The following is an 11,761-nucleotide window of genomic DNA, read 5'->3' on the forward strand; positions in this document are numbered from 1 at the left end:
GGTAGCATTCTAATTTCATATTTGGTACCGTGGCCACACTATAACACTTAAGGCAATGAAATTCATAGGGGTGGTATAGACTGGCCCCTGTAACGCACACACCCCGACGGCAACATGCCCCGGCATGCGTGTACTGCGAGGGCCCGTTCAGTACTGCTTGCAGTCCTAGTTCAAATTTATAACACAGGACACACGACGAGTACCAGACTGTGAAAATACTCCACTACAAGTAAAAGTCCTGCTTGCACACGTAAAGTACTTACTGTGCAGCAAAATGTATTCAGAATTAATAGACACTTAACACATCTGAAGAAATGTTTTAACTGGACAGAAAGGGAATTAAATCTGTATACTAAAGCTTTCAGATACATTTTGTGAAATAAGAAGTATATTGTTTCCCCTTGAGATGAAGTGGAGAAGAATCATGTTGCATAAAATGGAAATACTCAAAGTAAATGTACCTTGAAATTGTACAACCCATATTCCAAAAAGTTGAGACATTGTCTGAAGTGTAAAGAAACAATGCCATGCTTAGCGTATCCTTTGATATGTAAATTCTATTAAACTGTACAAAAACAGTATGTTTTGTTCAAAGTTTTAAAAAAATTGCAAATATACACTTAAATCTGAATTTGATGCATTTATTTGTTTTACACAGCAACTCCCAACTTTTGTATTTAAAAAGAACTTAAATAGTGAATATTAACTTAATTTGTTTGCCAATGAACAAGTTTATGGAAAATCTTTTACAATCACTTAATGAACTGGAACAGTAAAATTGCAAATTTTAGCAACCCAACAATACAGGTATATTGTAATGGATGGCTGTTCTGACGATTTTACCACTTATAAATATAGCTAATATCTCTGAGCAGTGTTAAACGCTGCAGGCTCACTATACATTGCTATCTTTGATACCAACACTAGGGGGCACCAACACTGTGTGTCTTCAAATTGTACACAATGGCTTTTACTTTCACCCAATTTGCAAAGCAGTTTCAAGACATGACAAAAGGAACAAACAAGAAAAACAAATGAAGAAATATTTAAAAATGCCAAGCTTTATTTACTAAAATATGTGGACACATAAGCTGCATATAAAAGTGTAGTGTGGCAGTAGAGCACCACATTGACCAGAAAAGAGACAGGATAACCAAAGACAGTTTAGAAAAGACAAATTTACAGTTGAAAAGGTTTGAAGTACACAATGATGTTAAGAAACTCCACCCAAAGAGGTCACATGTCATTAAATGGTCATATAAACAACTCTTAAGAATAGGAAAGATCAAATCAATCAATTCAAAATTACTTTATTTAGAGAAACGACTATCGGAGCAAGTGGTATACACAATTGATTGCCAGCAGTTATTAACAGATACCACAATATGTTAAGTGATATAGTTTCATCAGAGCAAACTATGAATGCGGCTGTTTTCAGTGCAAGGATTAGCTGGTGAGCTGTTTGTTCCTCTTGTTTTTACGAGCCTCGTCTTGGCCTTTCTGGGGATGGTTGGCTTCACTCTGGCTGAGCGTAGTCCGTGTGACTGTGGACATGCCTTCCACAAACTTTGTCTTGAACAGGACGTTGGCGTTGGTGAACATGCCGTCCTTTAGGGACACCACCACAAACTGCAGGGTGAGAATTTAAAGAGGTACCTTAAGTACATGTTTCGCTCTTTGATGCGCTAAACATGAGTAAGTTTGGTGAATGTTAGTGAAAGTCTTCTGCACAACAACTTAATGCTCAGTGAGGGTATTAGAACGGGTGCATTTGTTTTAACATACCTGGGAGTGTCTAAAATGTGTGCGCAGCATCTGTCCAATGTTCTGTGTGTGCGAGAGATCGAGGGCAGCGTCCACCTCGTCTAAGATGTAGATGGGAGCAGGTTTGAACAGCAGCATGGCCAGGATGAGTGACAGGGCCACCAGTGACCTGAAAACAAAGACAAAAAGGGTTCTCAATAAAAGTGACTGACTTTATTAACCTCCACGAAAACCTCTATATTCATACTTATGAGTCAAATAGACTCGATGACCATAAAATGGGCTTTTGCTGACCTTTGCCCACCGCTGAGCTCAGTAAGGTTCTCCTTCCAGGTGTCGCCCAAGGCTACCTTGAATTCAAGGCCTTCCAAGACACCACCGCCCTGGGGAGGAGCCAGCTTAGCAGTGGCCCCTGGCAGCAGAGTGGAGAAAATGGAGCCAAAGTCCTTGTTTACCTGCAGAGGAAGGACAATATTAAAACAAAGAAAAACAGAAAAAAAACCCAGCCCACATTAAACACGTATTTTTGCTACATAGTTACTGACATCTACGTCATTACACATCAGACTTGCCTGCAGTCTGAAATAATGTGTTAGACTGCATTAGTTTTAACTTGGTGTAACTAATAAACTGGCAACACCCATATTCAAGGTACATAGCCCAGCGTTAGATGAAAGAGAGCGACAAATGTAAGGGAAAAAATAAAGGGTGAACACCTTCTGCCACGCCACGTTGAGAGCCTCATTCTTCTTCTGGTCCAGCTCCACAATGGTCTGCAAGATTTTGGCTTTGTCGTTCTCCACAATCCTCTTCTTCTTCATCAGGTCATTGTACTGCAGGAGGAATTATGAGGAGAGGTATAAGTCATTCAAAAGCTGCAGCTGAGTGTGTATATACATATATATATATATTTTGCATTTGTTGACACAACAATCTCCCAGACTCTCTACGCATGCTCACCCTCTCCTCCGCCTCGTTCAGCATGTTCATGGCCCTGTTGTTGATGTTTCTCGCCAGCTTGGTGGTGGTCTCCTCCAGCTTCTTCAGCCGCTGGCCGGCCTCACGGGGGTTGTTGGCCTTAAAGTCAAATGAGCCGTTGGGCTGGCCGAAGTACCTACGCTCCGCCTGGATCCAGTCATGTTCCTCCAGCATGCGAGACACCTGGAGGAAGAATGTATGAAGAAGGGGGGAGAGAGACAGAGAAATGTTAAGAGGACCCTGATCATACTGGATAAAATGAAACTTCCAGAGATCTCGCAGATCATGGGATTATACTGCTGTAGAGGACCGAGGGTCAGTGTCAGTGTGTACCTTGTCAGCAGCGTCCTGGCTGTCTTTGCGGTGCTTACTAATGTTGTGTTCCAGTTCTTTGATCTTCAGCTGGGCTTCGTTGTTCTGCTCCCTTATTTTATTGGCCTCTGTGGTCTTACCCTGGAACATTCATTTGGATGAAAACAGTCACAAATTTTTTAATTTAAAGCAATAAAATTTGTTAGCACACAACAATTAGAAAGTGAAAAAGACACTTTTAAAAAGGGAAAGTCAAACTGTCACAAGAAGAGTCATAACGATGTACGATGCTCCAAGGAACTACTCTAAGCTTTTATTAATTTCATTTAATTCACCTTGAGCTCTTTATCCTGAGCCACGATCACTTCCTTCTGTTTGGCCATCTCCTCCTGGGCTTTACGCACTGCCTCCTACACACCAAGAGAAAAAATGAGGTTTGGTGAAAGAGGGAAGCAAAATAAGAACAGTTAACATGTATACTCAATACATGGGGACATTTTCAAATGGTTCTCAAAAGTACAAACTTTAAGTGCGACCATGATAGTTCTACATACACCTTAAAAATAATTAAATTACCTTGTTCTGTGCTACAGTGCAGGCCATGCTGTCTATCTGCTCCTGGATGGCCGCCGTGGCTTCATCTACAGCCTGAATCTGCTGCTCGTAACCAGCCTGCTCCCTCCGCAGCTCCTCCAGCTCCAAGGCCACAGCGTCAGACTCCTGTACACACAAACAAGACGCACATTTGATGGATTCAACAGCAGATTATGCACAGAGAGGTCGACTGACTGAGTATGTCTGGTCGACGTACCTGCTGCTTCTGCTTCAGCTTCTTATTGAAGGTATCAGCTTTGGCCTTGGCGGCGTTGAGTTTCTGCTGGGCGGCTTTCAACTCCTTCTCTCTCTCTGCCTCGGCATTCTTCATCTTGTTTTCCAGCACCTTGTACTTTTCTTCCGCACGTTTCTGCACATCCTTGGTGACACGCAGAGTCTCCTCGCTCTCCTCTGGTGAAGCAAACACACACCTCACAGTTAACTTAAGTTTCTGTCAGAACTGCACCCTGTTGGAATCCCAAATCTCTCTGAATACAGTACACGCAAACTGCTTTGTTAAATTCAGTTATTATTATATTATTTATTAGATTATTCTAAGCTTTCTGACCAATGGCCTTGCGCAGCTTCTCCAGTTCCTCTTGCTGCTGGTGGAAGGAGCTCTGCTGCAGCTTGGTCTGCAGAATCTGTTCCTCCTCCACCTTCAGCTCATACTGCTGCTTCAGCTGACGGTACCTGGAGACAGAAAAATTAGTTTTTGCTGATGTCAGTGGTGGGATTTATTTTGCCATTTTTTTAATGTTATGATATCATTGTGTAACTCAAATAACATGATTTAAAAATATCCTACTGCCAACGTGCATCCGAATTGTACCCTGAATGGCACAGATTCTAAGGCCAATGCTGGTATTATTATTATTTTTTAAACTTATAAAAATATATCAGTCATTAATATTTTTAACGAAAATAGTTGTTGCAGTGTAAAAATTAACTTGTCAGGGCTCTGTGGACAAACTTTTTAAAAATACTGACACCATTTTAAAAAGACCTCAAACATTGTTCATATGGGTATTTTGTGTGTTTGCATACTTCTCTGCGGTTCCCTTAAGGCTGGCCAGTTGTCGTTCAGTATCCTGAAGCTGGGCCTCCATCTCATTTAAGCTGTCCCGAACCTCCTTCAGTTCCTGCAGGCTGGTCAGAACTGATGCTGACTGGGAGCGTGCACCTTGGAGAGAAAAAGCAGGGAAAAAGAAAGGTCATTGCATTGACTGACTAGCAGGAGTTTTGAAAATATTTATGCAATATGAAAAAAAAAATTCACACAAGTCATGAAAGACAAATCTGTGATTTCAGGTATAATGTTCAGATGCTTAAGAAAACACAGATGAATGCAGCTCAATAACTGTTTGATCTTGTCGCCATAATCAAAGATAAGCAATAATTGTAACTGAAAATATCTCGTTCTCACCTCCGCTTAGAGTTCCCTGTGGGTCGACGATGTCCCCTCCAAGAGTGACAGTCTTGGTCATCACCTGCTTATCAAAAGCCACTTTTTTGGCGTTGTCCAGGTTGTCACACACCAGTGTGGAGCCAAAGACGTACTCCAAGGCCTTGCGCACATCAGATTCATAGCCCACCAGGGACAGAGCAGTGTGGACGTTATTCTTACCAACCTGAAAGACAAGGGACGACGGACAGGGACAACTCATCAGAGACTGTGTCATGTCTCAAAATCAGGCAGAATCACAAATTCAGGGGTGGTCCGTAGCGTAGTGGGTTACACAGGCGCCCCATGTGCAGAGGCTACAGTCCTCGCTGCGGCGGAGCCGGGTTCGAATCCGGCCTGAGCTCCCTTTGCCGCATGTCCTCCCCTCTGTCACCCCCTTTCTATCTGTCTCACTATCAATAAAGCCTTGAAAAATGGCCAAAAAAATATCTTAAAAAAAAAAAAAAGAATCACAAATTAGTATTTAAGTATTTAACCCTCACCAGGTTCTTGGCGGCGTTCACAGCTCTGTCATTGAGCGTCTTGGCAGAGATCTTGTTCAGGGGAATGATGGTGTATCTCCGCTCCAGCTCTCCTTTCTCCAACAGCTTTTTGCCGGTCACCTGGCAGAGACAAAAATGACATCACCAACTGGTCTCCAAATTGAACACCTAAACACGATTGCACTTCAAAAAAAAAAAAAAAAAAAACATGCATACTGTCAACTAACACACCTACCTCTGTGTCAACTACAATGTTGTAGAGTCGTCCTCCTGCAACAACCTCCAGTGCTGTGGCGTAGGAGACGTCACTCACTGTGATCAGGTTGGCGAGCAGCCCCTTCACTTTGCTGCGGTCCCATCCTCGCTCTGGGTCCCTGTAAGACAGCAGGAAACACATGAAGTATTTAACAGATGTTGAATGCTGAAACTCTTCTCACGGCAACACAGTGAATTTTGTGGTCTACGGGGAATTTTCATCTTATTACAACCTAATGAACAGGTGTTTGCTCCATCATACACACATACTTGTGGTTTGCAAATACATTTTGTGAGATCTGAGTGTTTATCTGAATAACCCTTTAGAGCCCGACTGATATATCAGTTGACCGATATTATTGGCCAAAAGGTGTATTGGTGTATATGCTATAAGATAATGGCTGCCAAAGAACACGTCACTCAAGCTCAGTAAAGTCCTTACACCCACACGGGGGTTTCTCCTATCTTAATGACGGTTCAGTCAGTGCTATTTAAGTAAGTCATGTGTGACAGACAGTGTGAGCCAGCATGTACAATACCAAGACCTGTAGTAACACAATACACCAATACAAATATCTGTTATGTGTACAGCACAGAAATAATCTAGTATTTCTTTAGTGAAAATAATATATATAATGTAATGAAAGAAATAATAAAATATGCAGTGACTCGTTCTCCTTTTGTAGTTGTCACATTACTTATTATTTTGATTTTACAAAGCAACAATAGGGATAGGGATTCCTTTGTTATCAGGGGCATACACACAAAAGTAGGAACATCTAAATTCAAAACATGCTGTACAGTTAAAGAGATGAGCATGAATTCGCTAAATCCTTACTTGTACTCGAAACGCAAGTTGGGGAAGCGAGAGACGAGTCTCTCATATGTCTCTTTAAGCTTTGCGACCTCTCTGGACAGCTGCCTCCTTTTGTCCAGCAGATTCTCCTCCTTTCCATCTAGACACACACATTCCAAACGTTAATACAAAATTCCTAGCATAAGGAACAGTAGCAGCCAGGAGTATTCACACACACAAACACACACACAGTACCTTCGTAGTCGAGTTTAGCCAGCTCTGTCTGTAGTTTCTCCCTGTTGCTCCTGACAGCCTGCAGACTGTCCTGGTCCTTCTTGTAGCCGCTGTCCATCTTTTTCACCTCTGCCTGTTTGGTCTTCAGTTCAGCCTGAGCGTGCTTCAGAGTCATCTGGGCCTGGACAGAAAGGAGGGCAGAGACAAGACAAATGACAATCTTTAAAATGAACAAGAAAGAAAGTAGCCCTTTGATGTGCAGTATATCCATGCAACTGAACATTAGTGTTTGTACTGAAAACTTCCTAGTGGCAACCTGAAACATCACAATATTGTGAGAAAATATTATAAAAGAATGTTTGCATTTAATCTAATAGAGTGCATGTTAAAAAGACAAAAAGCAGAAACCATCAGTCTTGACTTGTGTTGAGCTAAATGTGTTTGGGTCACAATGAGAGCTGTAACCTGAGATACAGTGAGCAATCACTTTGATGACCAGACTTAAGACAGAAGTAATGTCAGAGTTAAGTACGGTAAAATCTTGATATGGTTGAAAGACTTGAAAAAGGATGTTTTTGAAGGTTATAATAATTAAAAGTGTGATTATTTTTTAAAAAAGGAACTGAACTCTCATCCAGAAATATTGGTAACAAAGCACAAGAAGTCTTAGTGCCCAAATAAGGTGACATGGAAGGTAAAAATGCTGACACCAATAGAAATTGGAGCCTGACACCAACAGCCCCATACAGGCCGCTGGAAAGTCCACCACCGGTAAAAACAGTGGGGTAGGACACAAAGTCATCACCTAACTGGCGCACATGATACACCATTATTTACCAAGATGGAAGGAGGTTCTTTTTGGTAAAGGTGGGCCTAGAAGACCCACCAATGAGAGAACGAGAAAAGGAAGGTTGTATGGCATAAAAGACGATGTTTTAGCACTGTATATTGAGTCCCCCGGGAACTCATTGAGTTTTGATCTCTTTACCTTTGCTCTCTCTGAATGAATCTCCTCCTACTTTTTGCCTCCATCATTTTTGAGTCTTTGTGTTTTTGGCAAGTTGGGTGGCCCTCTGCCCGTCTCATCTGGCCCTGGGGCTTTGAAGCTGCCTAATTTGCACTACAACAACCCCAGCAGATATGTTGAAGTCCTTTCCTCACCTGCTTTGCCTCAGTATCCGCCTTGCTCATGTCATTCTTGCACGTCATCATCTGCCCAGCCAGCGTGGCCTCCTCTCCGTCCTCATTGGTAGAAAGACCTGCTGACACAGCCCTGAAATGCTGCTCAGCTGCCTCGAGGGCTGCACTGTCCTTCTGTCCCTCCTCCTGCAGAGCCTGAAGCTGCTCTGTCAACTTAGAGACCTCCTTTTCTTTTACCACAAGCATTTTCTTGTCCTAATGAATAAGGAAAATAACCGTTAGTCAAATATCCAGATTCACTTGTGTAGATAGCAATTAGTATATGTGAATTTGCAAAAGTTTTGCTTTGACAAGACAATGAACAAGATATGTTAGCAAAATATATTGTCCCATTACCTCCTCCATACTCTTGACAAGCTCCTTCCTCTTCTTGGTTTCATCTTTGATATTCTGTTTTTTCAGGTCAAGTGCACTTTGAGCTTTAGCATCCACACGTTGCACGTCAGCTAGAGTCTCTTCCAGGGATTTTAATACTCCATTCACCTCCTACAGAGGAGCAGATAATCATTTTGAAGACAAAGAAACACAACACAGTGTTATTTTTCTTAAATTAAATAATTTAAAGTCCAGTGTACCTGGTCTTTTTTCTTCTGCAGCTCCTGAATCTGGGCGGACAGCTCCTGGACTTTGCTCTCATTCTCAGCCATGCTTTCTTGCATCTTGGTGATGTTATCCTGCATCACCTTCAGATTCTCAGCTGACTTCACCTTGGTTTCCTCTGCACACACAAAGAGCCAGGCCACATACAGCCGGGACAGGTGCTGGATCTCACGCATCAGCTTCTGGTACTCCAAGTATGATGATCGTTCCTATAGAGAGAAAAATATTTTTTAAAAGGGAACTAATGACAGATAATGTGTCATTGTTGCAATAACATTTCAAACGTTTTGCAGTAAACCTACCTCTTGGAGTTTAAGCATGGTTGGAGTAATTTCCTCATCCAAAATCTTAAAGAGTAAACAAAGATAAACATTTTAATATTACAAAATTAGTTGGAATGTATTTGTGGCATTTGAGAGTTGAGAATAACCTGAATTGATAAATTTGTCAAAAAGGAATTAGGAAGTCTAACATACCGTCTGAATCTCATTCAGCTTGGCCTCCTTCTTCTCAATGGTTTTCTGAGCGCTGATCTTTTTACTCTCATACATCCTGGTTCCTGCTGCCTCCTCAATCATGGCAAGGAGCTGACAGAAAAGAGGTGGTCATTGGAAGACTTGAAAAGGCAGGATAATCATATAAAATATTACTCATGGTAAGATAATGTGTGCTTTACCTCTGGTGGCTTCATGTTCAGAACTTTGGTGATCCTCCCCTAGAATATCAGAAAGATCACATGACATAAAATACAATACAGGGCTACAAACACAACCACACACACTGATGCAAACACAAGACTGACCTGCATGATGAGAAAATGTGGATTGTTGACATTGAGGCCAACAGAACAGAACAAATCCTGCACCCTGTTGTTGTTGGCATTGACTCCATTGATGAGGTACTTGTTCCTGCCACCAATTACCACCTAAACAAAAATGTTACCGTTTTAGCATTAGCATTGTACACGACAACCTTGTACACTAATTACAGAGCCTTCTTTGTCTATTTCTTTGCCAACCTGTCTGGTGACGGTGATCTCATCGTTGGTTTCAAAACCCAGAGGACTTTGGCTTTTGTTGGAGTTGTCAAAAGTGATAGACACAGTGGCCTTGGTGATACCACCCTGTCCATTTTTGTAAACCAAGTCCTGGAGGTTGGAGGCTCGCACCTTTCAAGTGGAAAAAAACAAAAGACATACCTTATTTTAAGTGTTAAGATGCCCCCGGTGTTGGAAAGTAACTATGTAAATTTACTCTAGCACTGTTCTTTTGGTACTCGTATTTAACTTGAGGATTTTGTATCGTTTGCTGCTTTATACTTAAACTCCATTAAAGTTTGCAGGCAAATATTTTACATTTTACTCCATAACATGTATCTGACAGCTGTAGTTATTTTGCAAACTCAGATAATACAAATAAACTATTGAATTATGATCATCATCATAGATTAAACTACTCAGCAATATATATATATATATACACATATATATATATATACATTGTAGTGTGTGTATATATATATATATATATATATATATATATATATATATATATATATATATACACACACACACACACACACACACACACTACAAATAAGCTTACATATATACTACAAATAAGCGTCACCGTTAATTTACCAGCTGCAAGATTAAGGTGATGTACACATTAATGCATCAGTAATTAATATCCAGTAATATTATATATATAAAAATATTATAAATGGGCAATTCTTTACTTTTACTAAGTTTAGTATATTTTTTATGCTAATACTGTGCATTTTTAGCTAAGTGAGATTTTGAATGCAGAACTTTTACTTCAAACGGAGTATTTTTACACTAAAACATTAGTATTTAGGATCTGACTACATCTTCCACCGCTGGATGCTTTAGCTGGCTTACTGTTTTTAGCGATAGAAAACTACAACAATACCAAACTCTATCACATGGTTAATTTAAGTTCAACAACTAGGTTACTTACACCATACAGCTTTATGACTTTGAAGCTAATAAAACACTTACGTGGCTGAGGTTGGTAATGCCCAAAAGGAAACATATCGAGTCCAAAATATTGGACTTGCCGCTGCCGTTGAGTCCTGTGATGGCGTTGAACAGCGGGTCAAACCCGCTTATCTCCGTCCTGTGCGCGTAGGATTTGAATCCTTCAAGAATAATAGATTTAATGTGCATCTTTCGGCTGTCCTCTCTCCGCTGATTCCGGAGGCAAGATTTGCGGTGTCTGAATACCTAACGGAATACTAGGAAACAGTCCTGTATTTACAACCGACAATAGGAAATCTAGCTCTTCTCTCTCCTAACTTGAATTTTGGCGGCAGGCATGGAGCCGCTAGTCTGTCCTCTCTGCGCCTGAGGACGAGACGAGTGCAATAAAATCATCGTAACACGATGTGTGCACATATTTACTACATGTATCGATAAAAAACGATAATGACTTGAAATATAAAGATAGTATACAAGGATCACTTTTTATTTATCTATAATATATTTATGTTTATTTCCGTCAGGCAAATTTAAGGCTACCAAATGCTCCTTGTCGGCGGTAGCAAATTATTTTGCGCCACCTATAGGTAGAAAGCTGAACCACAGGTGTAAGAAAAATAACATGCCCGGTGTCAAATGTGGACAACAAAAATACAGGAAAACAAATGTTTATAGTCCTTATAATATATCATGGAGTACGGCATTGTATTTTGTGTAAATATTCTAATGATAATAGCTTGTTGCTTGCCGTGTTTTTTTAAAATTATTATTATTATTATTATTATTATTATTATTATTATTATTATTATTGTTATTATTATTATTATTATTATTATTATTAATAATAATAATATTTTTTTGTGAAATGTATTTTTATTTTCTTTTAATATTATTATTCTACTATGCTAGATAATAAAACTAAAAACATAATTGGCAAGGCAGTGATTTTAAAAGTGGGGGAGGGACCACTTGCTAAAAAAATTAATTCATTTCTAAATAAAATGTTTTTATTTATTTATTATTTTTATTATTATATTTATTTATAATTATTATTGTTGTGTCTTAGCCTATAATTATTTCCC

The 11,761-nt window shown here is 40.0% G+C and overlaps 1 protein-coding gene across 1 annotated transcript; it reads right to left on the reverse strand.

Moving 5' to 3' along the window:
* Positions 1–1,045: 1,045 nt before the first annotated feature.
* Positions 1,046–11,042, reverse strand: smc2 (structural maintenance of chromosomes 2). Its single transcript, XM_059344243.1, has 25 exons — positions 10,701–11,042; positions 9,699–9,848; positions 9,483–9,605; positions 9,357–9,395; positions 9,157–9,267; positions 8,983–9,027; positions 8,656–8,889; positions 8,417–8,566; positions 8,042–8,275; positions 6,902–7,061; positions 6,689–6,806; positions 5,831–5,969; positions 5,596–5,715; positions 5,075–5,279; positions 4,696–4,831; positions 4,217–4,341; positions 3,866–4,059; positions 3,631–3,774; positions 3,390–3,464; positions 3,076–3,195; positions 2,725–2,925; positions 2,481–2,597; positions 2,059–2,219; positions 1,786–1,933; positions 1,046–1,629 (listed from the first exon to the last, which is right to left on the reverse strand). Exons 1-25 carry the CDS (start codon positions 10,866–10,868, stop codon positions 1,447–1,449), a joined length of 3,600 nt encoding a protein of 1,199 aa, XP_059200226.1. The 5' UTR covers positions 10,869–11,042; the 3' UTR covers positions 1,046–1,446.
* Positions 11,043–11,761: the final 719 nt, after the last annotated feature.

This window comes from Centropristis striata, chromosome 1 (assembly GCF_030273125.1).
Source record: "Centropristis striata isolate RG_2023a ecotype Rhode Island chromosome 1, C.striata_1.0, whole genome shotgun sequence".
Taxonomy (NCBI): Eukaryota; Metazoa; Chordata; class Actinopteri; order Perciformes; family Serranidae; genus Centropristis; species Centropristis striata.

What these genes read in the sequence shown, in the direction of transcription:
- smc2 (XM_059344243.1), bottom strand. Translation starts at nt 10,868, where the DNA reads ATGCACATTAAATCTATTATTCTTGAAGGATTCAAATCCTACGCGCAC. An exon ending in GCACTGTAGCACAGAACAAG is followed by an intron (nt 3,465 to 3,630) that starts GTAATTTAATTA and finishes CTTGGTGTGTAG; the next exon opens with GAGGCAGTGCGTAAAGCCCA. An exon ending in CACATTTTAGACACTCCCAG is followed by an intron (nt 1,630 to 1,785) that starts GTATGTTAAAAC and finishes CTCACCCTGCAG; the next exon opens with TTTGTGGTGGTGTCCCTAAA.